This window comes from Scleropages formosus, chromosome 3 (assembly GCF_900964775.1).
Source record: "Scleropages formosus chromosome 3, fSclFor1.1, whole genome shotgun sequence".
In the NCBI taxonomy this organism is placed as follows: Eukaryota; Metazoa; Chordata; class Actinopteri; order Osteoglossiformes; family Osteoglossidae; genus Scleropages; species Scleropages formosus.
In genome coordinates this window covers 41389-66248 of record NC_041808.1, presented here as the reverse complement: position 1 = coordinate 66248, position 24860 = coordinate 41389, and the positions used below count along the sequence as shown (strand labels likewise).

Sequence of the window (24860 nt, the reverse complement as noted above, 5' to 3'; positions counted from 1 at the left end):
TTTTGGGTAAGTACCTTGCTTAAGGGTACTGCAGTCAGAGGTGGGATTCAAACCTGCAATTTTTGGGTCTAAAGATAGCAGCTCTAACCACTACACTACCAGCTGCCCTCACAAAAAGTGTAGGTACCGCTGTGTGTGTGTCCGTCGTGGCAGGAAACCGTTCTTCCTGTGAAGAATTTATGTTTCAACTGCTTGTAATTTCATTTATTCTCTTATTCGAAACAAAGTGACTTGTTTGGGCTGATTGTGTACTAGTACTAACAGCCTTTCCGTAAATTACCCAAATGTGCTAAATATTGAGCCTCTTCTGCTACATTTTCGACAAATGTCAGCGTTGTAGGAATGCCGATAATTAGTGTCGTCACACGGTATGTTAGTATGACGTCTCCTGTTGTCGAATTTCAGAATATGTTTTACCTTAAGGTGTGTGCGCCACTTGCGTGTCGAACGAGCATCAGGAAGTTTCTACCTGTCCGACTGTGAAAATGGCAGCAAATCGCAAGTCTGGCCGAGCCGGTCAGTTAATGTCGAGCCCTGATATAGCATCTAGAGATCTGACGCAGTCTGGCATCAGTCATAAATCTCTCGCATGACCGCCATCAGCTGACACACGGTCCACACACGCTGCACTCCCTGTCTGTGACCAGTGCGAGACGCTGCCCAAGATGCTCTTTCAGTGGAGCGCTTCTGCTGTCCTATAGGCCCACGGAGGAGCCCATGGAGGAGGAACCTACGCTGTAGGGGGCGCTGCGGCCGAGCTGTGTTTCCATATCCATGGCAAACCCCATCGCTACCCCTTCGGGACACGCCCAGGATCCTTCACCCTACCCCCAACCCACCCACTGCCATCGTGGCGGTTCAGATGACTGACAGTAGGCGAGATGCTGGCAGGAAGCTGGCGCTGGAAAGGGGGAGGAGTGGACGGCAGCCGCGGCACTTCCTGACCACCTTCCGTTATTTTATTTATTATTATTATTGTTATTATTACTTTTTTTTTTTTTTTCCTGGGGTTCCCCCCAAAAAGCCCCTTTCCTTCGTACACTTGGGGTGAGGAGCCAGCGAGGAGTAGCACACCGTCACACTCCCTCCCTCCTGCACAAGTTCTACAAAGGAAGAGAACATTTTGAGAACATGTTGAATCAATGCATATCTGTCTCATAAGTTTGTCTGTCTGTGAGTGTGTGTGTGTGTGTGTTGTTCACCTTTGTTTCGTTTTTGTTTTTTCCTGTTCATACTGCGTATAGAAAGACACGTACGCTGGATGTAGACAATATATGTTTAGGCATTTACTGCGGTACATGCTTTCACGTGTGTGCACATGCATACGCTGTGTATTTTCCTTTCTGCTGTCTGTCTTTTTTTTATGTTGTAGAATGTGAACTTAGGTTTGAAAGGCGGCTGCACAGGCCTTCCTGTTTGGGAACCAGATCCCGGGCAGCCCTTACGTCAGGATGCGTTGCGCGATCAAGCGCCTTTTGGCTCCTCTGGCTCCTTTTGCGAGGGCAGCGGTGCCAAAGTGAGCCGAGTGTGAAGGCGCGACAGGAATTTGGTGCCTTTTCATAGAAAATGTTAAGAGAAATATCGAGGAACAGTGATCATGGAACAAAAAAATCCACACAACTGTTACTCTCACTTTTACTGTAAAATGCCTTAATTTCCTGAAGAAAATGCGCCAACTGGGCAGTCGTCTTGTAACACAGGTGGCTGAAGTCGTCCGTCTCCCTCTTTTCTCCCCTCCTTCTTCCCCTTCTTGAGACACGAGGTCAAAGGGCTTCTCTCGTCCCCTGGGCCGCCGTCTCCTTCCTCGTCACATGTCCGTGCTGCTCTCTAAGTGACCCTTTCTGAGCAAATGCAGGATCTGATGACCAACTGTGTCGATGTTTTCCTTGCCATTTGTAAATAGTTCCATCGACATTTTCATCCTTCTTCACGTTTTTGTCTGTGTTTTTCGTTTTTTCAGGAGGAAACACGGTACTGTAATAGACAGTATCGCTTGCGCCGCGTCTAATGTGAAAGTATTATTTAATGAATACAAAGTGTATTTTTTTAATTGAGGGCTGTTTGGCGCATCTTGGAAAACACTTCTGGGAGAACACAGTCAAAGAGCTGTTCACAGCACAGTGTCACACTAAAGAATCTTTGCCCCCAAAAAACAAACCACTGCGCACTTGAGTCCCGCTCAGCTGTCCTTTGGTGAAACACTGTGGACCCAGAGTCGTAGTCGTCGTCGTGTGTGTGTGTGTGTGTGTGTGTGTGTGTGTGTGAGAGAGAGAGAGAGAACAGGTGCCAATTCCAAGAGCACTCTGAAGCTGTCGTTCGAACCAGAGCGCAGGAAGTGACCGAGGCACAGCGAAGCCCCCTTCCATCCACAAGCTGTTCCCAAGCAGCGCAGCTCCTCAGCTGGACGCACTTGGCCGCTTCTCAACGGAGCCGCTGTTGCCGCACCTGTGTCGCGTGCCGCTGCGTTTCCTCTCCGCACCGCACGGGACTCTTGGGCGAGAACCGGAGCCTGTGCTGCTCTTGGGGGGCTGCCGGCGTCGGCCCCGAACTGCCCCGGTACCCGCTGCGGTAAAACATGGGCAGGAAACAAAAAACTGTGTGATGGCAGAGATGGGTGTTTGTGTGCTGGAACACATGCTTGTATAATGTCAATGATTCAGCCTGGAAATGGCTTTATTGTCGTGCCCACACTATTTTGCTATTTCGTAAATATGTATATTTGTTGATATTTCATATGTTGTGCATACTGGTATTAGTGACTGATGATTGAAGAGTAATTGTATATTTTTTGACTTTGCTAAGAGAGGTCTGTTTCTCACATCGTGCCCTTCCACCCCTCTGGTGTTTGAATCTCCATGCACTGTGGTTGGATTTTAAAAATATGTGACCATTTTCTAACATTTATTTTGAAAATATAAATTGTTTGGATTATGTTAAATACATAAATCAGAATTATCAAAGCACATTCCTTACTGTCCATTAAAATGCTTTCTTGTAGAATATACTGTATGTAAGATACACGTATGGGTGTTTATGTATGTTTACATATGTATACACACATACAAATGTAATTGTATTGCACAATTAAGTAATATATTACTGTGAATATCCTTAATGAAAAATCATTGTCCCTTTTATGTTTTTTTTTTTTTTTTTCCTTTGAATTGCCTACAACACTCCTCAAAGGTAAACGGGTGCAATACCATCTTAGATTTTAAAGGGAATATTAGGTCTCGTTTGATTTCAGGGTGTAAATTGAAACAAACATTTTTGCTATGATTCTCATTATACTGTGTTTGCCTGTTAGTATTTTCTTTATCTTTTTATAACATGCAGAGCCTGCAGTTTCTTCAGAAACTCAATAACTCGATTCAGCTACAATACAGAGTGAAGCGAAGCTCCCCAGGCTTCAGTTGTGCTGGAGTCCGCCGAAGGGTGAGGCCTCGATAGAGCTGTGCAGGAAGCAGGAAGCGCTTCCCATTTAGGTTGCGCGCCAGTACGCTACGTGGGCACTAGGTGGCATGTCGGCTGTGGGGATTTAACCTGTGTGTAGGTTTTCAGGGAAACAGGCCTTACTGCTACAACTCTCGCAAGCAGACAGTGTTCAACATCCAACTCGCGTTTGGGACGTCTTTCTGCCAATTGTACAGCAATATAGTTCGATAGTTCCTTTTATTTTTCGGGATCCTTTTTACACTTTTTTTACGGATAAATCTGCTGATTTTAAGAGTTTATATACATGGATGGGGAACTTCTCCTTGATCCTTTCCTTCAGTTCTGATGTGTCATGTATTACGCTCTTATCTTACGGTAGCTTGAAGAACTGCTTCTGAATGCAACGCTGAGGACAGAGCACAGATTTGTGTTTGTGCCGTTCTCCGCAGAGCGGCCTTCTCTGTCCTTGAGAGAAATGCTTTATCCCTTCATCACTGGGCCTTGGCCAAGGATGCTAGTCAGCAGGTGATGGACAGCCAGCTTGTGGTCTTGTGCTGCACTTTCTACACCTTCTCTGAGTGCAGCCTGGCTTTACTTCTCATTTGACAAGTTGGAGCCCTTATAACAGCTTAAGCATAATTCAGTGACCTGTCACCTCACATCCTCTTGGTGCCTCATTTAAAAAAAAAATAAAAAAAATAAAACGGGAACCAGCAGCTCTGTTGGATCATTGAGTGTCCCCTCGGTTTGCTGTGACACAAAGGAATTGCGTGTTGGCATCCTCGCTGTTACGCCATTATGTGCAACTTGGAGGGCAGTGAATCAGTTACTGCACTGAGGGTAGTTTCCAAAGGCTCGTACGCACAGTTGAATCGCACTTCTCACATACAGTCTGTCTGTGCAAATATATCCACCGATATTGCACAAATTCTCCACTTGCTATAATTATGCCCACACAAACATACCTTATGGCATAAATGGACACAGCATCACATTTGATGTGTAAGGGGCCTCCCACTCGGCTCTATTTTAATAAAATAGAGTGAGCAATATTAACACTGAAATGCCTGGTTTCAAATTGTGCTCTTGCTTTCACAGCTATAGCAGGAGTTACTGAAAATTCTTCATACAATATGCATTTATCATCAGTAATAAGGATGTGGGTAATGTGTTGTATGTAGCACTTTCCCACAACCCGCAGCGTAACCGCATTCTGAGTTGTCAGCCATGTAAACACAAGGAAATCTGTCGGAATGTTGAGATGGCGCAAGGATAAGCTACCCTGCCGGTGCATGCCACCAGTGATATGGACTGTAATAAGCTGCATATGTGATCTTGTGCTGGGGCAAAGCTGGCTTTTCCTTTATGTCATGTGTTAACGGTCCCTGCTAACCACTGTCTCTGTGACACTTTCTTGTTGCCATTTGATTGAAGCGTTTACTTGATATCATGGTTAAAAAAAAAAAATCAATTTTTTTTTTCTGGGGGAAAAGAAACTGATGTGGCACTTTTGAAGCCATCTTTACAATAAGGGCAAGCAGCAAATCTTGTCCAATTTTATTTTCTCTTTAAATTGGCAAGGTGTTTTATTTGAATTTCCTGTTGTCTGAAGAACTACAAATTGTTTTGTATAAAATAACGTGGTGGTCACGGCCAAATATTGAGTGCTCTGTTATGTTCAAGTGTGTCCTTACAGTGGTTTATGATCTGTAATGTGTTGTACCAGATGTTAATTTTGTCACTTTCTTCTTTTGTTCTTTTACAAAAGAAAACCAATGAGATTCTCTTTTTAAAAAGAAACATTTTACTAGTCTTTGTTCTTCAATGTTTTGGAGTATTTTGTATCATGTTATAACATTTGTCTTTGTGTAAATAAATTAGTTTCTGGCAAGATCCAAGGTCCCATTCATGTTTAAGTCCCAAGCTTACATAGTACATGTAGAGTCCACAGTGGAATAGTTACAAAGATAGTTTTAAAAAGCTGATGGAGAAGGCACTGCAGCCTAGTAAGTACACTTTTAGAAGGGAGATCATTTTATTGAACTCCTTGGAGATGACAGGAAATGCCTCTGAAATGCCATGGTGCGCTGCCTGGGAAAATCGAACAAAGCCGAGTAGCCAACGCCACCACCGTAGGAGACTGCGGCCAAGTATGTACACGTACGGCTCACTTATCAGTTCCGGCAAACTTAAAGTTCAACACATTCAGGGCAGTGACGTTTTGAAAAAAAGTCTTCCATTTTTAGTAAAAACCTCTCAAACCCGCTAATGCCTTCAGTAGTGAGAGGCTTAGTTGTTCTTCTTCTTCTCTGTGAGGAGGTGAACCAGGCCTGGCACAAAGACCATGACCACCTGGGGCACCAGGCTATACCTGATAAAGAAGAGGCAGTAGAAGAGCAATGGTGGGGAGGTGGGCAGGAGAATCCGGTTGAAGTGGTAGAGGACCATGGCAGAGAGCGCAAGGCACAGCGCCCGAGGGGCCCGGGGGAGGGCCCACCCACCAGGTTTCCAGTACTGGGACAGCCCGAGGCCCAGCATGGCACCACAGTCCCGCGCCAGCGATGAGAACGGGGTCGTGTCCAAGCGGACCCACTCGGGGTGTGAGCACCACTTCTTAGCCAGTGCAATTGACCTGGATGAATGAGAAGAGGACAGAACAGAACACCCTCTTCCAGTGACGAGGCAGGAGTTGACGCTTCTTATCCAGTCGTTAAATTGTGGCTTCCCTGCTGCTCAGGAGTTTATCGTCATCATTGGTTTCTTAACATCTTTATGCAAAGACTCTCATGCATCTGAGCCTGAGGTTTAACTGGGCCAGGGGGGAGAGAAGAGTGAGAAGATCTCAAATGGGCTGAACTCACCAGGAAAGGTTTACGCCACAGCGCTCCAGTGCGGCGTGGAAAAGCAAAGCCCCTAGCAGCAGACCCATAGAAATGTGCACAAAGAAGGACAGAGGGCGCAAATCTGGCACCCGGTGGTTCAGAATCACTCCTATCACAATGCCTGCCAGAGAGGAAGGACAGTGACATCCTCTGCAGTGATATATGTGCCCTCCAGGTGTGACAAAGAGCAACACAGCATTCTAGCGGGTAGGATTTCTTTTAGGAGATTGTTCAGAGGCTGCCCCTCCACCACTGACCTGTCAAGGTCCCAGTGACAACCTGGTGTGGGAAGTGTGCAAGGATGAACACTCTAGAGATGCCCACAGCCACCAGGACCATGAGATACAGCAGGTAAGGTACCACCATCAATAGCATGCTAAAAAAAAAAAACCAACTCTCTTACAAATGTTCAATGTGTGTCAGTGTTGAAGATCCTGAAAATTACAGAGAGCAGCACTCTTGATGTATCCTGAACTCATCTAAAGAGTTCTTCTGAATGACATTGCCTTTCCTTAACAGCAACCCAAAAGAAAGGAAAACCACAAGTGACACAGGAAATTGTCTTCTTCATATTAGATAACTAAGCAAGAAAGTATCATCTTTCCATGGTTTTCCTCTCTTTTTCTAAACTACTGTTAAGTCACGAGTGCATGTAATACATTCGTTCATTTTGTAAACTGCTAATAAAGGCAAGAAAACGGCCCAGTTAAGAACAGTTTTTTTCCCTGCCATTAGTGCCACACTGAAGAATTTGTGTTCAGTGTGAAAATCTACACTTTCTAGGAGACATAAGCGTGCAGAGGACAAAACTGAAAAGTAGAAGAGCACAATACAAACAACCCGAAACCAATACAAATGTGACAAACTTAACCTTTATAAATGGTATAAAGGACATTTTGCTAGAAGAGTGTTTGCTGCAAAATCAGTTTTCCAATCTGCAGTCTTTCTTTTTCTGAGAGGTTTAGATGGGTTCAAATGGACAGACCTGCGTGTGTACGAGTAAAGGAAGGAGGCCAGTGTTGAAGCCATCACCCACCACACCGCTGATGTCACCATGGAGTGGCCTGAAGGACTTCCTGCTCATACCACAGAAATGACAGTGAAGGTGAGAGGTACATGAAAGTTCCTTTTTCAAGCATTTATTAACTCAATGCATCGCTACTCGCTCTACGACAATGTGCTGTGACACACGATGAGGACTTCTTCAGCCATTTTACCTTTGCATCTAAGCACATCTCAGCTTGACTCACCTGGACCCGTTTCGCAGGTGTAAGAAAACTGCTGGATTTGGGGTGGCTTTGTCTCGAATAGACTGGATTCGCCAATCCACCAGAATGGCCTCTCCCCAAATAATATCCTGTAATAATTTATGAACAGGGAATACACTTGAAAAGTGATCACTAATTGAAGCGACAGTCTGTATGTGTCAATATTTGTCCTCTTATCACAATGAAATTGGAGACATAAAAGACAATCACGGAAGATTCCTAATGAGAAAACACTGCATGGTAACAAGACTTTTGGTGTTGACATGTCACCATGCTACAATTAAACTTCCACTCTCCATTTGCTCACCAACTGGACACCGGCAGCCACAGAGCACAAAAGGGTTCACTCATACCATTTGAAAACAAGGTTTAGCCATTCGGAAACTGCCGCCACCCAGAGAACAGCAATTCCAGTCCGCCGGCTGAAATAGTAGGCCATCGGGAAACAGAGGAGGAAGGCAGCCTTTGGGTCGCTCACATGTGTCACAAACAGCCAGAATTTCTCATAGTTCATCACTCTCTTCTGAAGTGCTTCTGCCAGCCACACACCTTGCGTGTACACCGTTTCCATGCTGAAAAAGTGGTTTCGATAGAGCATCAGCATCATTACATTTACATTTATTCATTGAGCAGACCCTTTTCTCCAAAGCGACGTACATCTCAGCAAAAATACAATTTGTACATTACATTAAGAGAAAGAGACATGGCTGCAGACATGTGACTCTTAAGTAAACCTAGTTTGCTACCTTCCACTTGATGCACCGATGTTCATCGCTCGAGTAGGAGCATAAAAAGCAGGATAGGTGAATCCTGATAATCTTCCTACAATTTTTTTTTTTTTTTAAATAATAAGGTACACAAACAAACATTCACATACAATGAGGGTGTAGCGGCTGTATAAAGACTTGAGGTAAGACACCTTTTTTGTTCTCAGATAATCCTATTAAACCACAACCCAGATTCTTTTTTTGATAGATACTGGGCGTATGATGTGTGCTGTGGTTAATTTAAAAAAGAAAGAACACTTAATTGAACAAGAAATTGTCTTATTTCTCTAGATGTGTTTATGTTTCATTACTGAATTAAACAACAGAGCAGAAGTGGGTCACAACAAAAGTGAAATGATGAGAAAAGGTGGTCATGTAGCACTACAAGTGGTTTCTTTCAAAATTCTTTATCTGTGGAGGGAGTTTCTGATGTAGACCATAGCAACCAAATGCATTTCTTTGCCAAATGTCTAATGAACCTGTGTTGTGCAGCTTCCTTTAGAATCATCAAAATATCCATCTTAAAATATTCCAGATTTGTATGACTTTTTCAAATACATAATGTACAATTGTACTTTTTAAAATTAGTTTTATGAACAGAACAGGGTCACTGCAACATGTAGGTAGAGACAGTACACCAAGAAATGGCAAATATCCTACAAAATATCTATCTAAAAAACTGAGTTGCGATTTAACAGGAATACACAGAAGAACTGTAAATAACACATTTCACTGGAATAACACACCAACTCATCAAGTTACAACCTGTAGGGTTCTGAATCTTTCACTGTACATTTCTATTTTTTCCCCCAAAGAAATTGTCCATTTTCTTCACACTCATTTTACTTCTAAAACTTCTGTCTGTACAGCAGAGAGTGTAACCTGTGTTTACCTGTTGAACTGAAGCATGTTTGTAAAGAGCAGCCAAATGGAATAGGACTGTGGGACCTCCATAATTACCTCACCTCCTCACTGTGTTTTACACCTTGTGTCTGCTGTTTGTATACACTGATTTTAATAGCACCAGTAAGGAGTATCATTACCACGACGATATAAACAAACCTGAAAGCAGCAGGAAAATGAGAAACATCGCATATGAATCATTCTACAATGTAAACAATATCTGAATCTATCATCAATAGTCACTTGTCCAGTGTACAGTCATGTGGTTCAGAGTCTATCCAAGAGCACGGGGTGTGATGCAGGAACACCATGGATGGGACAGCAGTCCATTAAAGGGCAATTTAGAGGCATCACTTCACCTGAAACACGTCTCTTTGGAGTGCGAGAAAACCAGAGCACCTAGAGCATACCCACACACATACGGAGAATACGTTTTCAGTAATTTTCAACTAGTTTTGCTTTTAATACAGACTGTCCTGAAGTTTTACAGGGCACTTTTCAGCTATTTGAGATTTTTGCAGAACCTAAACTTCAAGTAAAGTGAGGGAGCTTTTGCTGATTGTGCCTTATGGTGGCACAGTGCTGCAGGAAAGAGCTGCGCTGTGCCTTTGGACGTGGCTTCGAATCGTCCTCAGTCTGCACAGAGTTACATGTTCTTCTTCCCCCCACAGTCCAAAGACATGTGTTTCCATTTATACACCTAGCTAATTTTCACTACACTAATTCAGTGTAAGACAGGTGAACCACACCAAAACAAACTGGTACAACCAGAGTTTTCATGGAAATTTCCATCACAAATTTATAAAATGACATGTCTGAACCGCTGTCACAATCAGAGCCAGAGGTGCCAGAAAACAGAAAAAAAGTGCATCAAATGTTGGCGAAGCCCAGTTGAATTTTTAAATAGTTTTGTCCCATTTTTCCTTATGTTCTCACTCCACTCATACAAACATTACCATGGCATGGGAGGGTAGGGAATCATGTACGATGCAGCAATACGGTGCCCCAGGACTGACGTTCCTGAACACACACCCCTCACCTGACCGTGTGCTGCGTTCATTTTTTCTATTAATTTTGTGCCACCTACAAATAAAGCTGACTGTATTCCTGGCTGCCTAAGCGAAACCTATAAAATACTTGAATTAAACACAGTGGTGTCTATAATCAAGCCAAGTTTGTGGTGTACAGTGTCTCTCTGAGTGAGAACAACCCGAGCCGTTCTTCAAGTCTTGGCCGCTAGACGACATAAATAATGCAAATAGATACATATATAAACTATAACTTGAATATGTCTTACTTTTCTAAGGGCGCCTTTACGGAACCAGCCTCTCAGACAAGACGAATGTCTGTGGCACTTTGTAGCGGCCACGTCGCCCCTCTCCTCCCCTTTCATCGGGATGCTGCGCTCGGAGGTGAGCTCACGTGCACAGGACACTTCCTGGTCTCGCGGACGGGGAGCGAAAAGGGACAAACTTTATTTAGACGCCGCATTATCTGCGTTTTATTATTACTGTATTTTGAAATGTGTTCAAGAGAATCGTCACATAAGTTCCTTCAATCAATTAATGAAAATGAGAGATTGAGTTTTATTGGCCAAGGAATTTGCTGTGGTTCTTGATGCTTCCAGTATTTAGACAACACCAGCCGCTGACAGAGAATTACAGAATAAATAAATTAAATAACATATTTACACAGAGTATACATACAAACACGAGAATATAAACAGTAGTATAAATACAAGAAATGTAAATAAATAAGAAGTAAACTAAAAAGCGATGGGATATTGAGTACATTGAGTACATAATTGAGTAAATGAAAAATAAAACCGCACCACCTGCACCGCAACAAGTTCACAACAATGTCAACTGAGGTTATTTTAGTATGTAAAGCTATGAGTCGACATGTAGTAGAAACTAGTGGCAGCACTATAAACATATATATCAAACTTTTTTTAGGAACTTTGAGGAGCAGCTCAACGACCCGCGTTACTGTGAGTTTGAGCGGGAAAATGTGTTCATTGTAAATACTTGGATTATGGGAAAAACGTAAAAGCTTTTCCCGGAATTGTATGTTATACCATCAAGATTGCTATCAAAGGTATTACGATACTCTCGGCCTTTTGCTTTGGAAATGCTTTGGAACGCAAGAACCCAGCTGGTCCAGACAGGGGTAGACTTGGGCGTCCAGGGTGTGTATCATAAAATCCGGGCCGACCTAACGTTTAGGATGGAGAAAGATGTCACTCAATGGGGTTACTCAGAAGCTAAAGAGAGGTGGAAGGGCCTCTTTTGGCTGTGACCCTGCAGGTTTGTGGCAGATCCTCCATCCTGGGGTAAATAACACACGTCCTTTTGCACTTACAAAACACCGAAACCTCTATTTTTGGTGAATGTAAGTGTTGCGTTCTGTGGTGTGTTATGTGTTTTATGTTAGGTGTAGAGTTTATAATGCTTATGGCACATTTTATTTAATTGCACATTTTTAAAATTTATAGCACTTATTGCACTTTTAAGTAGGCATAAATACGTGTGTGGTGTGTTTGTATTAATCAATTTATTTATTGTTATTTATATTTTTTATGTATAGTTTAGTGTAGATTAGTTTGCTGTGTGGCTGCATGTTTTTTTTTTAATTCTGCATATGCATGTTTATCATTCACCTATCCCATACACACACACACACACACACACACACGCACATTCTCTGTGCCGCTTATCCCATACGGGGTTGCGGGGAACCGGAGCCAACCCGGTAACACAGGGCGTAAGGCCGGAGGGGGAGGGGACACACCCAGGACGGGATGCCGGTCCGTCGCAAGGCACCCCAAGCGGGACTCAAACCCCAGACCCACTGGAAAGCAAGACCTGATCCAACCCACTGCGCCACCGCGCCCCCCTCACCTATCCCACTAAAATGTTAATAGGGGAGACGGGTTGCGAAAAGGGAATCACCCAAAAACGGTAGGTAAGGTGTATGGCAACACCCTGGGAACAGGCCAGGGAACCGCCCCTCTTGAGCAGTGAATGTTACCGGGTAAGTTCCTTTTAACTATTTATGGTTTTAAACCTTGGGGTATGTTTTTAGTGTTTTAAAGGTTCTGTCATGCGGTCTTTGTTTGTACAGCAGCTAGAGTTAAGGTGGGAGCTAGGGTTAGGGCTGGAGCTAGGGTTAGGGTTCGGACTAGGGTAAGTGCTGGAGCCAGGCTAAGGGTTTCGGCTTTTTGCGGGGCCGGCGCTGTGGTTTGCGCAGCAGCCGGAGTTCAGCTGGGAGCTAGGGTCGGGGCTGGAGATAGGGTTAAGGCTGGAGCCTGGGCTATGGCTGGAGGTAGGGTAAGGCTCGAGCTAGGGTTAGGGCAAGTGCTGGAGCCAGGCTAAGGGTTTCGGCTTTTTGCGGGGCCGGCGCTGTGGTTTGCGCAGCAGCCGGAGTTCAGCTGGGAGCTAGGGTCGGGGCTGGAGATAGGGTTAAGGCTGGAGCCTGGGCTATGGCTGGAGGTAGGGTTAAGGCTTGAGCTAGGGTTAGGGCAAGTGCTGGAGCCAGGCTAAGGGTTTCGGCTTTTTGCGGGATCGGCGCTGTGGTGTGCGTAGCAGCTAGAGTTAAGGTGGGAGCTAGGGTCAGGGCTGGAGATAGGGTTAAGGCTCCAGCTTGGCCTATGGCTGAAGCTAGGGTTATGAGGCATTAGCTGGTCGTATTGATTTTATTGTTTTATTTTATCATTGGAATGGCAGTTTTTAGAATTCATTTATTTATTGAATTAGGATTTGAATGATCGGAAATGATGAATGGAGAATTTTTTTCCTGTCGAGTTGAACAGTGTGGAACCAGACACCCTGGTGGGCTGGCGAAGAAAAAAATAATAAATAAGCGCAGAAGAAACGGGGACCTCGGACCGAGAGCATTATTATTGCCCTGCTCTAATAATATAAAACGTTCGCGATGAATGCAGCCTGTGCGCCTTTCTTTCCCCGCCCATCCATACACACTGCGCCACAGTACAAAGTAAGAAGAATGAAGACAAGACAAAAAAACAAGTAAATTGCAAAACTGATGGGATATATTGTACTGATAGGAGACCTAGGGAGACTTGACTCTTCATGGGGGTGATTATAAATACATGTAAATATTATATTTATATTTAATATAAATAAATGCGATGCCCGAGGGAAAAAATGTCCTCGTATCTGGCGGTTCTGGCGGACAGCGCTCTGCAACACCTGCCAGGGCAGGGGGAAGAGTGCGAAGAGTTTGTGCCCGGTGTAACGATCTGGCTAATGAATGAGTACTGAGACTCAGGACAGGTAGCCCAGATCCTCACGTGGATTCCAACCAACGTGTACAAACCCAGACGGACACGGAAAAAATGGAAGCTCTTCATTTAATATCTTGTAGGCAACTATGGATGACTTATATTTCACACAGCTGTCTTCACGATGAAATAAACAACATTAAAGTAAACTCCAAAACGTGCGAGGCACAAAACGTGTACACGACCAAGTATATCAGCCTGCGCGCGCAACCCCTCGGTCTCCACCATAATACGTCATCATTACACCGGGTGGGTGTGCGGTCAGTGAGTGATGATTTTGCCGCCCCCGCATTCCGGACTCGTACAGGGGCTGGAGGGTCGGCAGGGGGGCACCGATGATCCTCTGATCCAAATTCTGTCCCGTTGTAGCCGAGCCAAAGCAGACAGTATAATACAGCAGCGCGCAGGACAGACTCGGCGACAGCTGAGTAGAACCGGATCAGCAGGTCCTGCGGCGGCGGGTTCAACTTGTTGAACAAGTTGTTCAGTTGGCGAAGGAAGAACATCCCGCAGTGTTGGGCCTTTTTTACTTCACATGATGATGGAGTCAACACTGTCGACGACAGGTGTCCCACTTCAGCTCCCGGGAGATTGTAGGACCCAGGAGGAACCCGAAGGATTCTTTTGGAGGAAATATTCAATTTTAAGTACGACTGAGAAATAGTTCGACCTCCCCTCCCTGCGTCCATAGAAATGCGCTATCGGCGCCGTACTGCGCTCTACGAATAAACGCTGTACTCTAGTGAGTGCAGTACGTCTGGTGTACAGGAGTGCTGCTATTGGGCTGTCGAAGACATCGCTCAAATGACGCGTTTATCCCACAACCAATTGAAATCAGCGAAATGAACGCTCATCACACGGTGACACGCCCACCCCCGCTTTCTGTGACGCGTTGTACGTACGTTTACGTGAGGCTGGCGCTCCGGTTTCCTGGCGGAGAAAATGGCGGCTCCTGGACCGGGGGAGTATTTCAGCGTTGGGAGCCATGTCTCCTGCCTCACCTGCTTGGGGCAGCGTTTGCAAGGGGAGGTCGTGGCTTTCGACTACCAGTCCAAGATGTTGACTCTGAGTATCCTTTTCTATCCCTGCTGCGCTCCGCTCTTGTTTCGCGGGCTCCTTTTGGCTGTGAGGGGCCTGTAGGGGTAACCGGCCCGAACTTGCCAAATAGTGAGCCGCGCAGGCGCAGTCGGCGCTCGAGCGACCGAGTAACAGATGAGTGCCATTCTGCATTTGTTTAACGTAACATGTTTAGGCTCGCCGTTTGTAAAGGGACGTGTTTCATGAAGGTTTCACTTAGCGTTGGATGAGGGGGCTGGTCTGGAGCCCGTGTTCGTGAGCGCCATCATGCATGTGTTGAGCTGCCGGAACATGCTTTGTGGCGATCCCTATTTGGCAGCTGACTTCAGAGCATCATGGCTGACTTGGGCTGCGCTGCCCACTTGCACTTCGCAGCACCGTGGTGGCTCCTTCTCAGGGTCTGTTACAGGTGAAGCGTTGCAGTTCGCAGTGAGTAAACTGCTTCTGGAATTGTTTCGCAGGGCAGCTCTGGCTCTCTTGCTGTGACTGCGGGGGCTCCTGCCAGTGCTGTGCTGCCTGCCCAGGCTGTGAGCTGTCCGTGGCGTTAGCTAAGCTAACAGTGTAACAGTGTCCCTGAAAAGTTCAGCTCTGCACTCAGTCATACCTAATACACATAACCTGCACTCTTAATCATAACGGTGGGAGTTTTCCTGAGGTGCCTTATCTTTAACAGCTGAAATCTTGTCACATGTCTCCAGATTTATCTGTTCTGTTAGCCGACGGGTCACATTTTCTGTGTGTGTGTGTGTGTGTGTGTGTGCGCGCGCGCCTACGTGCGTGCTGTAGAAGGAAGCGTGAGTAGCACTGATGTCTCGCAGTGCTTGGGTGGTGCGAGAGGACGTGGGTTTGATCCCCACTCAGTCTGTGTGGAGTTTGCATGTTCCCCCTGTGTCTGCATGGGTTTCCTCTGTGTGCTCTGGTTTCCTCCCAGAGTCCAAAGACACGCTGTTTGGGTTCCCCCATAGTGTGTGAGTGACACAGAGAGAGAGTGTGTGTTCCACTGATGTATGGATGAGTGACCCATTGTAAGTAGTGTATCTAGCAGTGTAAGTCACTGCGGTGAATAAGGTGTGTGGGCTGATAACACTACATAGAGTTCATTGGAAATTGCTTTGAAGAAAAGCGTCTGCTAAGTAAGTAAATGTAAAGAGGAGATCTCTGACTTACATGTGTTTGGATGGAGAGTTTGGGTAGCACCAATTGTGGTGGTGTATTTTGTAACAAGCCTTTCACTGCTGTTCTCTTGGCTCCCATTTCATTTTTCCAGAACATTCACCAGTGTTGTTCGTGAAGGTGCGCAGCTTCCTGGTCGCCAGGAATGTAGTGTTTAGGGCCGTTGCCTCACAATCTGAGTCTCAGGTGCAGCTCTCATTCCTGTAATATCCGTGAGGATTCTTCTTCCCCTGATTTACTCCAGTGTGCAAACCCTTCTGTGTAAATGTGTAAAGATGTTTCACTCTCTAAGCCAGCTTGCAGGAAGGAGTGCATTAAATAATTTAATAAGGTATCTGTGAGCTGTTCTGGGTGTGATGGGTGCTGCAGTGGTGTAAAGCTTTCCTCTCAAAGGGTCCTGCTGCTGAAGGCCATGGTACACCTGGATGTATGTTGTAGAGAGCACCTCTCTCCAGTCTCTTGTTGGCATTTATATGGTTTACAATCCTTGGAGCAAGAACAATGCATCCATGAAAGCCACAAATCTGGCTTCTTGAAAATACTCGACATACCGGGCGGCACGGTGGCGCAGTGAGTAGCGCTGCTGTCTCTCAGTGTCTGGGTGGTGCATGAGGAAATGGGTTCAATCCTCAGTCGGTCTGTGTGAGGCTTGCATGTTATCTGGGTGCTCTGATTTCCTCTCACATTCCAAAGACATGCTGTTCAGGTTCCCCCGTAGTGTGTAAGTGACAGAGAAAGAGAGTGTGTGTGTGTGTGTGTGTGTGTTCCACTGATGTATGGATGAGTGATCCATTGTACAAACCCCATTTACAGAAAAGTTAGGACACTTTCTAGAAATGCAACAAAAGCTAAAAACTAGTTGTTCAATCACTTGAACTTTTATTTAACTGATAAAAGTACAGAGAAAACATTTTCAGTGTTTTCACTAACAATGTAAATTGTATTTTGTAAATATAAAAAAACAGAATGTAATGCCTGCAACACACTCAAAAGTTGGGACAGAGGCAAAACAAGACTGAAAAGGTTACAAGTAACACTGTTCTGGAAGGTTCCACAATTAGCAGTTTAACCGATAACAGGTGAGGTTATCAAGATTAAGTATAAAGGAGCATCCACCCAAGGCTTAGTCTTTGCAAGCAAGGATGAGTCGTGGTTCACCACTTTGTGCTGGACTTTGTGAGAAAATTGTCAGTCAGTTCAAAGATGGTGTTTCTCAGTGCAAGATTGCAAAGAATTTAGGTCTTTCACCATCTACAGTTCATAATATCGTGAAAAGATTCTGGGAGATAGGGAAAATCTTGGTGCGTAAAGGCCAAGGGCGGAAACCGCTGTTGAATGCGCATGGCTACTGAGCACTCAGGCGGTATTGTTTGAGAAACCGACATGCTACCGTGATGGGCATAGCCACATGGGCTCGGGGGTACTTTGAAAAATCATTGTCGCTCAACACAGTCTGCCGCTGCATCAAGAAATGCAACTTGAAATTGTATTATGCAAAGAGGAAGCCATTTATTTTGTGCAGAAACGCTGACGAGTTCTCTGGGCCCGAAGTTATTTGAGATGGACCGAAAGGCAGTGGAAACGTGTTCTGTGGTCAGACAAGTCTACGTTTCAGCTTGTTTTTGGGGAAAAATGGGTATCGGATTCTACATGCCAAAGATGAGAAAGACCATCCCGACTGTTACCGATGAAAAGTGCAAAAACCAGCCTCTCTGATGATATGGGGGTGCATCGGTGCCCACGGCATTAGTGATCTGCATATATGTGAATATACTATTGATGCGGAGGCTTATGCTGGAATTTTGGAGAGCCATGTGCTGCCGTCAGGACGCTGTCTTTTCCCGGCAACTCCATGTCTGTTTCAGCAGGATGATGCCAGGCCTCATTCTGCACGAGTTACAACAGCGTGGCTTCGGAGGTATGGAGTGCGTGTGCTTGACTGCCCTGCCTGCACTCTAGATCTGTCTCCTGTTGAAAATGTATGGTGTATCATGAAGAGGAGAATCGGACAAGGGCGACCACGGACTGTTGAGCTCAAGTCTCGCATACAGCAAGAATGGGCAAAAATTCCACTTGGAAAAACTGCAAGAATTGATTTCTTCAGTTCCCAAACGATTACAAAGTGTAATTAAAAGAGAAGCTGGTGTGACCCCACTGGTAAACATGCCTCTGTCCCAACTTTCTTTTTTTTTTTTTTTTTTTTTTTTTTTTGTGTGTGTGTGTGTTGCAGGCATCAATTTCTAAACAGAATTAAGTTCATCAGTGAAAACACTGAATCTTTTTTGTCCTTTTGTCTGTTAAAGGTTCAAGTGAATGAACAGATTAGTTTTCAGTTTTTAGTTTTTGTTGGAATTTTTGAAAGTGTCCCTTTTCTGGAAATGGGGTTTGTAAGTAGTGTATCTAGCAGTGTAAGTTACCCTGGTGAATAAGGTGTGTGGGCTGATAACACTACAGAATTCATTGGAAGTCACTTTGGAGAAAAGCATCTGCTAAATAAGTAAATGTAATACCACCCCAACTAACTCACTCCTGCTGTGGTTTCCTTGAGCAAAGTACTTACCTAAAATTACTGGAGTAAGAATGCTCAGCTGTACAGATGCGTAAGTCATTGTACAAATTTCATTTTTAAAGGTTTCAGGTAAATAAAAATTGTAAAATGCCCATTCTGTGTACTCAGCTTATTTTAGATTGACAGTGATTCACATATGTGTGTGCCATACCCCTTTTTTTTTTTTCTCTCCATTCTATAAATTGTAGCTACATTTTGTGTTATGGATTTTTTTTTTTTTTTTTTTTTTTTTTTTTTTTTTTTTTTTTGGAGGCATCAGTGTTTTTGTTTTACTCATTGCCACCTTTGGCGTGAAATGTCAAACCTTCCTCTCAAAACTACACGGTCAAGTCACATTATGACCACCTCCTGCATTTGACGTCGGCAGCGCGTAGCCCATGAAGTACGTCGCGTGTCGTGAGCTGGTTGGTGGGTATAAGGTGTGCGATAGGCCGTCTGCCCACATATCACTCGTTGCTGTCATGGGTAAAAGGGGCGATTTATCAGAGTTGCAAAAAGGGATGATTATCGACTTTCAGGCTAAGGGTGGCAGTATTTCTGAAATGTCCGACAGTGGTTGGAAGAGCACGACCAAGACTTCTAAGTACTTCCCTGGCCCCCTAATTCCCCAGACTTGAACCCAATTGAGCCTCTGTGGGACCACCTCGATCGCCGCGTTCACTCTATGGATCCTCTGCCACGCACCCTCCAGCAGCTGTGGGATGCACTGCAGTCATCATGGCTCCAGATACCTGTGACAACCTGACAGCACCTTACTGAGTCACTCCCAGCCCGTCTAGCTGCTGTCCGTGCTGCACACGGCGGTTACTCTGGATATTAGCTGGTGGTCGTCATAATGTGACTCGACCATGTAAATGTTCGGTCTACTTGATCGGCGACTTTGATGGATGCTTCTGATGTTTCACAGATCTTAAGTCAGGACAGTTGTTTAGTTTTTTTTTCTCATAAGTATTTATTCCCAACAGCCTTGTTTTGTTAGCGTGCATTGACCCTCTACCAAAGTTGTAACTTGTGGTCTCTACAGCACAGGGGGCTGCTGTACTCTTGATCAAGGTACTTACCCTAACATTGCTCCAGTTAAATTTACCCAGATGTGTAAGTGGGTAAATAACTGTAAGCAGTTCAACACTGTAAGGTACTTTGGAGAAAAGGAGCAGCTAAATGACTGAATGTAAATGTAATGTCGAGAGATTCTTACTGGTAGAAGCATATGGCAAAAAATAATTCTCCAGCCACTCTTGTGACACACTGAAAATCACTGTGCGTAATTTTATATTCTAACCTATTTATTAATTCAGTTGTTTTTTGTACATTACATTTAAATTTGTCATTTTCTTTTTTTCTTTTCTGTAATATTCTTGTGTGTTACTCTTCTGTAATATGGCATTGTCTGGAAGGACTGAGCTGCTACAATGCATAAAAAAATTGAGGAATTTGACAATAGAGTTCATATCACGTTGTAAATTACAAAACAGAAATTTAATTACCTTAATGCACAAGACTCATTTCATTTGGGAGTTTCAGTGTTCTTGAGTGGCATCTATTTTCAATAATTCAGGGGCTTTTTAAATCCTTAGAATTAATTTAACTGCTGTGGGTGAATTTGTTCGTAAATGACAGCATGAACTGATAATTGTAGAGGTGAAACTAAATTTACATGTGGCTTACTTCAGAGGAGTCTTCATTGGTGCCATATGATCAGTTTCACCTTGAAGATGGTGTACACAAGCTGTAACTATAGGTACACAAGACCATTTGAAAGAAGTTAACAGCAAGAACCTGGTGAAATGGTCTCATGATTTTATGCCAAATACAGCTGTTGGTTTCCTAGATCATGTCTAAACTGAGCTGACTGCCATAGTGGCAGCTCTTGGATTTTCCCTTCAAAAGTATGTGCTTCACAAAGACCCTTCTTTTGCAGGTTTTCCTACTTATTGTCACTTGCTCTGAAAAAGAGCAGTGTGAGAAGTGCAGAACTTTGTTTGCATTAAAACTTTTGACTTGTAAGAGTACAGGGTTTCACTCCTGCTCATACATCACGCTAGCCAGTTTCTCATTTTATCCCCACGTCCTCCGTTTGGGACTATGCAACTGGCAGTGTCGCTGCGCACCTTGGACACGACAACGGCCCCAGTGTTCCACCTTCGTGTCGTTGGGACCTGTTTGCTCCATCTTCCACTTCTTTCGTTCTGAGGGTGGCCCTGTTTTCACAGTAACATGTTCGAGAGCCAGAGCCAATGCAGGCAGCCAGTGTTGATTCATTCATCGATTCATTCATTAAGGGTTGTGCTTCTTGCTTGTTTAACGCCACTATTGGACTTAACTCCAGCTTTCCATCAGAATGTGCTTCCTCTAGTGGAAAGCCAAACCTCTGCGATGTCATACTGATCAACCTAGCTTATGTTTCTGACGTGGAAATAATAAACGACCGCACAGAAACACCACCTCCTCTAGCATCTTTGAATGTTAGCAAGGTAAGAGACAACGGTTAGTGAATGTCATTGGAATTGGTTTGGGCTATTATTGGACTATTATGTTTAGTTCCCCTCAGCGCAATGTATTGAAGAAAACAATTTTGTCAGTTTTCAAGTTTATAAACCACGTTGACAAGATATGACAGATGGTGATTGTATTACCTTTATTGTGCAGTGCTCTCTTCATCGCACACCTACTGGTGTTTTATATTTGTTTAACAAATTGTCTCCCCCCCCCCCCCCCCCCCCCCCCCCCCCAGCTTGCAACTCGGGCGCGGATGGAAAAGGAAGACAAACTTTCCCAAGCATATGCAATTAGTGCAGGAGTTTCTGTGGAGGGCCAGCAGCTTTTCCAAACTATACATAAAACGTGAGTGCTTCTGACCATGAACTCTTTTCATAGTCGCCTTTAAAGACTGTAGTCATATCTACTTTGTAAAGTAACGCAATAGTGAACTGCACTGCCTCACTCCCTTGTGTATGATGGTGTGTCGGTGTAAACATTTTTTCTGGTTTTCCAGCATCAAAGACTGTAAATGGCAGGAGAAGAACATTGTTGTGATGGATGATGTCATCATCTCACCGCCTTACCAGGTGGAGAACTGTAAAGGCAAAGAGGGAAGCGCTTTAAGTCATGTACGCAAAATAGTGAGTGTCCATCTTTTTAGTTACAGCTTACTAAGTATTATGAGAATCTACAAATGAAAATGAGTCCTTTTTAGCATTCTTTGTTGAACAAATCAAATTACGCTTGCTTGAGCTGTAATAAGAGCTACCATGACAGCAGTCTGCAAAAGACACGAAATGAAGCAATCGATCCATAATGCATCGTGTTTTCCTTCTGCAGATGGTTACTCTGAATATCAAACTGCCAGATCTTTAAAGCAACCAGGAGAATTTTTTCCATTCTACAAATTGCCTAGCAATAATTTTGATTATTGTAAACCACTGTAAAACACCTTTTCTTGCAGTAGGACATAATGTCCCATAAATGGAACAAATGGATCATTATGGATTTAAACATGTAGACATGCAGCAGCCATGTATGATTAAGTATGTTTATCTTACATTCCATCGGGGCAATTCAGGAGCAGTTTGCAATCCTAAGCCATGCTGCAAAAGTTCTTTCTGGAGAGAAGGGCTTTTAGCTGTACTTGTTCAGTGTTTTCTTACAGAAATCGCAAACACTTAAATACTGTCGTCAGAAACCTGCAGAGCCCTGGATGTAGCTTTTGGGTTTTCTGGAATTTCTCCGAAGGTGCACTTTCTTTTTCAAACCAATGTATTTTGTTTCACATCGCTGCTAATGTAATTTATTTGTAGTGTGTACAATAGTACGGATGTTCTTCGGTAGCTAAATGTATTTTTGAAATCTAGATCTCTCCAGCTCATGGTGTAAATGTTCATGCACCGTAACTTTATGATTATCACCAGATAAGCCTTTACACAGCCGCTACTCCTGCATTGTATGTGAATGTTTCTGTACCTCATAAAAAAAAAAAAAAAAAAAAATTTGTAGGAAGGTGATCAGGATCCATCTATCCTGCGTTTTATGCACCTACTCGAGTGATGAAAATCGGTGCATCAAGTGGAAAGTAACAAACTAGATTTACTTCAGAATCATGTCTGCAGCCATGTCTCTTTCTCAATGTAATGTACAAATTGTATTTTCGCTGAGATGTTCGTTCGCCTCCTGTGTTTCTTGCAGGCAGTTTTGTCATGGCACTTTTTTTTTTAATAAAAAAAAAAAAAAAAAAGGGGGGGGGGGGCAGTTATGTCACATTTTACTTGGAGTTCCCTGCAGAGGTGAATAAAATAGGTAACCAAACCCATAAAGGTAATTTGACAGACCTGGTTCTCCTTGCCTGCAGTGAGCTGAGTGCAGTGGTTCTATGTTCTCACTTTTCCCTCTAAAGGTGCACATTTCCTTGTATTCCCTTGGTGAAGGTCCCCCGTGCCTAGTTGCACAGTAAACAAGGCATTGCTTGTTCTCCTTTCCTTCACAGGTTGAGAAACATTTTAGAGATGTGGAAAGCCAGAAGTCCCTGCAGCGTTCACAAGCACAGCAAACACAGAAGGACTCCGCTTTATCGTCCTGAGCTGGCCCAGATTTCGAGGCCCAGCAGGAAGAGGACGACGACCAATGCAGTTCGTCTCCAGAGGAGGCCCGTGTTCCACAGCCACTGTCCGAGGCCACGAGGAGGGCCAGGGCCTCTGGCCTTGGGGACCGGAAACATTAAAGAAAAAGGCAAAAAAAAAAAAAAAAAAGATAAAGTTAAAATTCTCAAATTAGAGTTTTTAAAGATAATTTAAAGAGAAAAACCATAATGTTTCTTTAACTAACTTTCCATTTCCCTTCCCTGACCCTAAACCTGTTTTTCCGCCCCCTCATTTTTCCCGTTCTCTATTTCATTTCATTGCTGAAAAAAGACCAGTCAGAAATGTTAGCTCTTTTTTTTTTTTTCTGGTTTCATTTACCTTTTTCCATGTTCCTCAAGTTTCTGTATTTTAAACAAAATGTGACTTGAAATACCACACTTGAAAAGGACATTTTCTAAAATAAAAATAACAAAAATTCTGACTATAATACTGTAAGTGTTTTTGGGAAAGAATTTTTATTTTAAATATTGTAGTAGCAGATGTCCACTTTGCAGGGTCAAGTGAAGTTAAAAAATGCACTTTAAAAGGAAAAGGGATTAATTTTTGACATGAAATGACTTTCTGAAAGAGCCCAAGGTAATTTGTGCAGGGGAAAGCTTAGCTGCTTTCACCATTTTTTTCAACTGGGACAAGTGCATTGGTGGTAATCAGCCTTTTTAAACTGATTCTAGTGCTTGATGTGTTTGGAAGTTGTCCCTTTCTGAATTTCGTGGTTTATTTTAACCCTTTCCAAAGACCTTTTTGTTGAATGGTCACATTTTTATTTTCTGGGCCTTTCTGCTGCCCCTCCACCAAACTGTATTCATATATTTACATTTATTCATTTAGCAGATGCTTTTGTTCAAAGTGATGTACATCTCAGCAAAACTACAATTAGTAGTGGTAATAATATTCTTGTAAAAGTGCCCAGTCCAAGCTCTGAAAACATTTTGCGGGAAGTTGGTGAAAATCAGCCGTAAGAGCATGGAATAGGTTCAAAAGTGGTGACCTCACACTTCAGTAGGCAGGTACATGTTCTGCTTTGAAAATGTCTTCTTTCCCATTACGATACCTCTTACCAGACAGAACCCAAGTCTTGTGAAGTACAATAAATGGATTCTTCAGTTAATATCTGCACTTACCTGGACACATTCAGAGCTTCACAGGAAAGGTCAATAATCCCCCCTTTCTGTGGATACAGCCTTTCCAGCAGAGGGAGACAGAGCAGAGGACACAAAGAGCAGCTGTCCAGAGTCCTGAAAGCCCAGCTGGACACATGTCTTTCTGTCTTTCTCTCACACTCACAAATCCAGGGCCTTCGGTCAGCAGCGAGCAAGTAGGATTTATTTCCCCTGTCTTTTTCCTGCTTAAATGACAATTTATTGCTGAATCTGCTGCAGTAACAGTTCCTCCAAGGCAAAGAAGCACAGTGAGTTGTGAAACCTGTAGGACAATGTGGACATTTAATTCATTCAAACTGATTCCTGCATTTGTTGTGCAGCGAACTAAGAAATTCAGTTGCCATGTACATACTGGCTTGCGTAAAGAAATAACAGTAATGGTAGTACTAGGGACAGCTGGTAGCGTAGTGGTTAGAGCTACTGCCCTTGGACCCCAGGTTCGATCTCCAGCTGTAGTACCCTTGAGCAAGGTACTTACCCTGAATTGCTCCAGTGAAATTACCCCGCTGTATAAATGGGTAAATGATTGTATGCATGTAGTAATTGTGAGCTTAACATTGTAAGTTGCTTTGGCGAAAAGTGTCAGGTGAATGTAAATCTACTACTACTGATAACGCTGCTAATATTTTTATATTGATGTGTGGTGATTTAGGGATGAGTGAATTTTGTCAGTTGTCAGGCTTTATGGC

At 43.8% G+C, this 24860-nt stretch overlaps 3 protein-coding genes across 5 annotated transcripts in view; 2 read left to right on the top strand and 1 right to left on the bottom strand.

The window, feature by feature from the left end:
• LOC108924809 (histone deacetylase 5-like) overlaps window positions 1–910 on the top strand; it is a 60173-nt gene extending 59263 nt beyond the window's left edge. For all 3 annotated transcript variants that reach the window (XM_018736383.2, XM_018736384.2, XM_018736385.2), the window contains one exon: window positions 702–910. In XM_018736383.2, the coding sequence (XP_018591899.2) occupies window positions 702–741 (40 nt within the window). In that variant the 3' untranslated portion in view covers window positions 742–910. The remainder of the gene's footprint in view (window positions 1–701) is intronic.
• Window positions 911–988: 78 nt separating this feature from the next.
• On the bottom strand, window positions 989–10693 carry g6pc3 (glucose-6-phosphatase catalytic subunit 3). Its single transcript, XM_018736386.2, has 7 exons — window positions 10553–10693; window positions 7939–8157; window positions 7568–7674; window positions 7303–7393; window positions 6575–6693; window positions 6297–6438; window positions 989–6067 (listed from the first exon to the last, which is right to left on the bottom strand). The coding sequence occupies exons 2-7, from the start codon at window positions 8154–8156 to the stop codon at window positions 5725–5727; spliced, it is 1020 nt and encodes a 339-aa protein (XP_018591902.1). The 5' UTR covers window position 8157; window positions 10553–10693; the 3' UTR covers window positions 989–5724.
• Window positions 10694–14457: 3764 nt separating this feature from the next.
• Window positions 14458–23119, top strand: lsm12b (LSM12 homolog b). The gene is made up of 5 exons (XM_018736218.2): window positions 14458–14627; window positions 20718–20851; window positions 21112–21221; window positions 21373–21499; window positions 22858–23119. The coding sequence occupies exons 1-5, from the start codon at window positions 14501–14503 to the stop codon at window positions 22948–22950; spliced, it is 591 nt and encodes a 196-aa protein (XP_018591734.2). The 5' UTR covers window positions 14458–14500; the 3' UTR covers window positions 22951–23119.
• The last annotated feature ends 1741 nt before the right edge of the window (window positions 23120–24860 follow it).

Excerpts from the sequence above, each read along its gene's own strand:
- lsm12b (XM_018736218.2), top strand. The coding sequence starts at position 14,501 with ATGGCGGCTCCTGGACCGGGGGAGTATTTCAGCGTTGGGAGCCATGTC. Across the intron at positions 20,852-21,111 it reads CATCTTTGAATGTTAGCAAG|CTTGCAACTCGGGCGCGGAT; the intron begins GTAAGAGACAAC and ends CCCCCCCCCCAG. Across the intron at positions 21,222-21,372 it reads TTCCAAACTATACATAAAAC|CATCAAAGACTGTAAATGGC; the intron begins GTGAGTGCTTCT and ends CTGGTTTTCCAG.
- g6pc3 (XM_018736386.2), bottom strand. The coding sequence starts at position 8,156 with ATGGAAACGGTGTACACGCAAGGTGTGTGGCTGGCAGAAGCACTTCAG. Across the intron at positions 7,675-7,938 it reads CTAAACCTTGTTTTCAAATG|GATATTATTTGGGGAGAGGC; the intron begins GTATGAGTGAAC and ends AAATTATTACAG. Across the intron at positions 6,068-6,296 it reads TGTGGCGTAAACCTTTCCTG|GTCAATTGCACTGGCTAAGA; the intron begins GTGAGTTCAGCC and ends TCATTCATCCAG.